Here is a 2,146-nt window from a genome sequence, read left to right as displayed (position 1 = left end):
GGTGGGCGTGACGCCCGCGCGGCGGGGGCGGGAATTACATTGCCGCGCAGGGCGCACTGGGAGTTGTAGTCTGTGGCCGGGCGAGGACAGCACGGCGGCTGCGCTCGGCGAGCGGCCGGGCCGGGGGTGCGCCCGGGCAGGAGGCCGCGCTCGCCCTGCGAAGTCCTGAGGTCGCCGCGTCCTTCCAGAGGGCTGCTGGCTCCCGCTGGCCTCGCGCCCAGGCATCCCCGCTCCCCCGCCTCGCATTGCTGCCCCAAGGGCCAGCGCCCGCTGTCGGACTGGCCCCTGGTTCTGCCGCTGGGAACGGGGAGCCAGGAACCCCGAGAGCCCCCGGCCAGGCACTGCTCCGGAGAAACCGGCCCGCAGCCGCCCTCGGCATCCCGGGAAAAGACAGCTGGCACACTGACACAGGGTGCCCTCGTCCTGCTGGGATCTCACCTTAGAGCAAAAGGCAGGAGGATGGATGAGGCTGGGGGAAAAATAATAAATGAACGACACAAGCCAGGAGTCCAATAAAACTATGTTTATAAATAAAAACAAGGAGATTGGTGTTGTTTTTATAAAACCCAGTGGGTAGGGCAGGGCAAGGAGTGCACAGTGGCCAGGGAGGCTACCGGGGACAGTCTTGACTCCAGCGGGCTGAGGGAAGGAGAGGCTTTAGGGAGTCAGGGAGATGAACTGATGGTGCATGAGAGCTGGCAGGGGGGCTGCAGACTCCCAGGGAGCAAAATACAATTCAACTCCATCGTATAAAAACTCTGAACACAAGAAAGACCAAAGGAGGCAACGCTTGTGGAGAAAGCCACATCGTGGCAGGAGGAGAGGGCGCCGGGGCGCCAGCACCAACAGCAGCAGGGTTGAGCGTGTCCATACTGTACCGTGCTTGGCCCTGGGCATGGGGAAAGGGCTGCCCCAGCCCCAGGCACGTCTCTGAGTACCCAGAAGTGGAAGGAGGAAAGGCAGGGAGCACTGGAGCAAACAGACTCAACTGTCCCAGCACACCTGTGGGCATTGAGCCCAGAGGCCATGGTTCAGGCTGCAGTCTCATCCCTGGAGAGCTCGCTCACAGCCCAGAGGGAGCGGGGTTGTCACAGAGGTTTGTCCCTCCCAGCAGCCAGGCCAGCAGCAGCGGGCAGAGAAGACAGACTCAGGCCCTTCAGAGGGCAAATATAGGGGACCTCCACGTCTCTCCAAAGCATGAAAGCTGTGCCCCACCCTCGCCTTCTAAGTTAGTCCAGGCCCCTGAAGGTACCACATAGCTGAGCAGCAGCGCGACAGCAGGAGGGAGAAGGCCACAGCTGCCACTGCCAGCCCCAGGCATGGGACAGCCCCTACAAACAGGACAGGCAGCAGCACATTGCAGGCAGGAGGGCAAAGAGCAGGATGGAAGGAGCAGAGCTCTGCCCTTAAATCTCCCCAAAAAACCCCAGGGCAGGTGTAGGGCACTGAGTCACGCAAGAGACTGCACAGGCAATCACTACCTCTCTGGGCAATCACAGCCCCAGCCCTGAGACCTGGCCAAGGTGAAGAGGGTCCTGCCATGGATCAGTGCCAGGCTTGGACCTAGCCCAATATGTGGGCAAGAGAAGGGAGGCAAGAGGAAAGTGGCAGCATCTCTCCACTCCCTGGAGGCACTGAAGCCCTGGAACATTCATGCATTAGCCAAAAGGCAACTACAATGGGATTTAAAATACATATATAAGGCTGGTCCCTGCTCCCCTGTCAGGGCTGTGGGAAGGGCAGGGCATCTTCCACGAGGGGGAGGAAAGAAGCCATCTTCAGCGCCATGTGTGCCCAGCGCCCCTGGAGCTCCGTGTCCTGCTGTCGGGCCACGCCATGCTCCAGCTCTCCCCCCCATGGGCGGCAGGCTCAGAGAAAGTCAAACACCCCGTAATTCTTTGCTGCTTGATAGAAGAAACACAAAAGGGTGAAAAGAAAGAAGAGATGTTTAGGGGTTTAGGGTGAAAGGACTGAGGCAGCAGTGACACACGGGCAAGCAGCACAGGGTGCTGGGACGGATGCGGATTAATGGGGTTAGAGAGGATGGCAGGAGGGAATTACCATCGGAAATACACAAGTCTGGTGGTGGGATGGGCTGACAGCACCCAGCAGGCCTGCCAGGCCTGTCCACCCAGCTCGAGGAGGG

General features: G+C 60.3%; 1 protein-coding gene across 8 annotated transcripts in view; it reads right to left on the bottom strand.

Annotated features, from left to right (window-relative positions):
• Nucleotides 1-1,723: 1,723 nt before the first annotated feature.
• DVL3 (dishevelled segment polarity protein 3) overlaps nt 1,724-2,146 on the bottom strand; it is a 32,461-nt gene continuing 32,038 nt past the window's right edge. For all 8 annotated transcript variants that reach the window (XM_030280620.4, XM_072933572.1, XM_072933574.1 and 5 more), the window contains one exon: nt 1,724-1,901. In XM_030280620.4, coding sequence (XP_030136480.1) covers nt 1,870-1,901 — 32 coding nt within the window. In that variant the 3' untranslated portion in view covers nt 1,724-1,869. The remainder of the gene's footprint in view (nt 1,902-2,146) is intronic.

The sequence above is a fragment of the Taeniopygia guttata genome, chromosome 9 (genome assembly GCF_048771995.1).
Source record: "Taeniopygia guttata chromosome 9, bTaeGut7.mat, whole genome shotgun sequence".
Classification (NCBI taxonomy): domain Eukaryota; kingdom Metazoa; phylum Chordata; class Aves; order Passeriformes; family Estrildidae; genus Taeniopygia; species Taeniopygia guttata.
The sequence above is the reverse complement of the archived record's forward strand: the minus strand, read 5'-3'. Positions and strand labels throughout refer to the sequence as shown.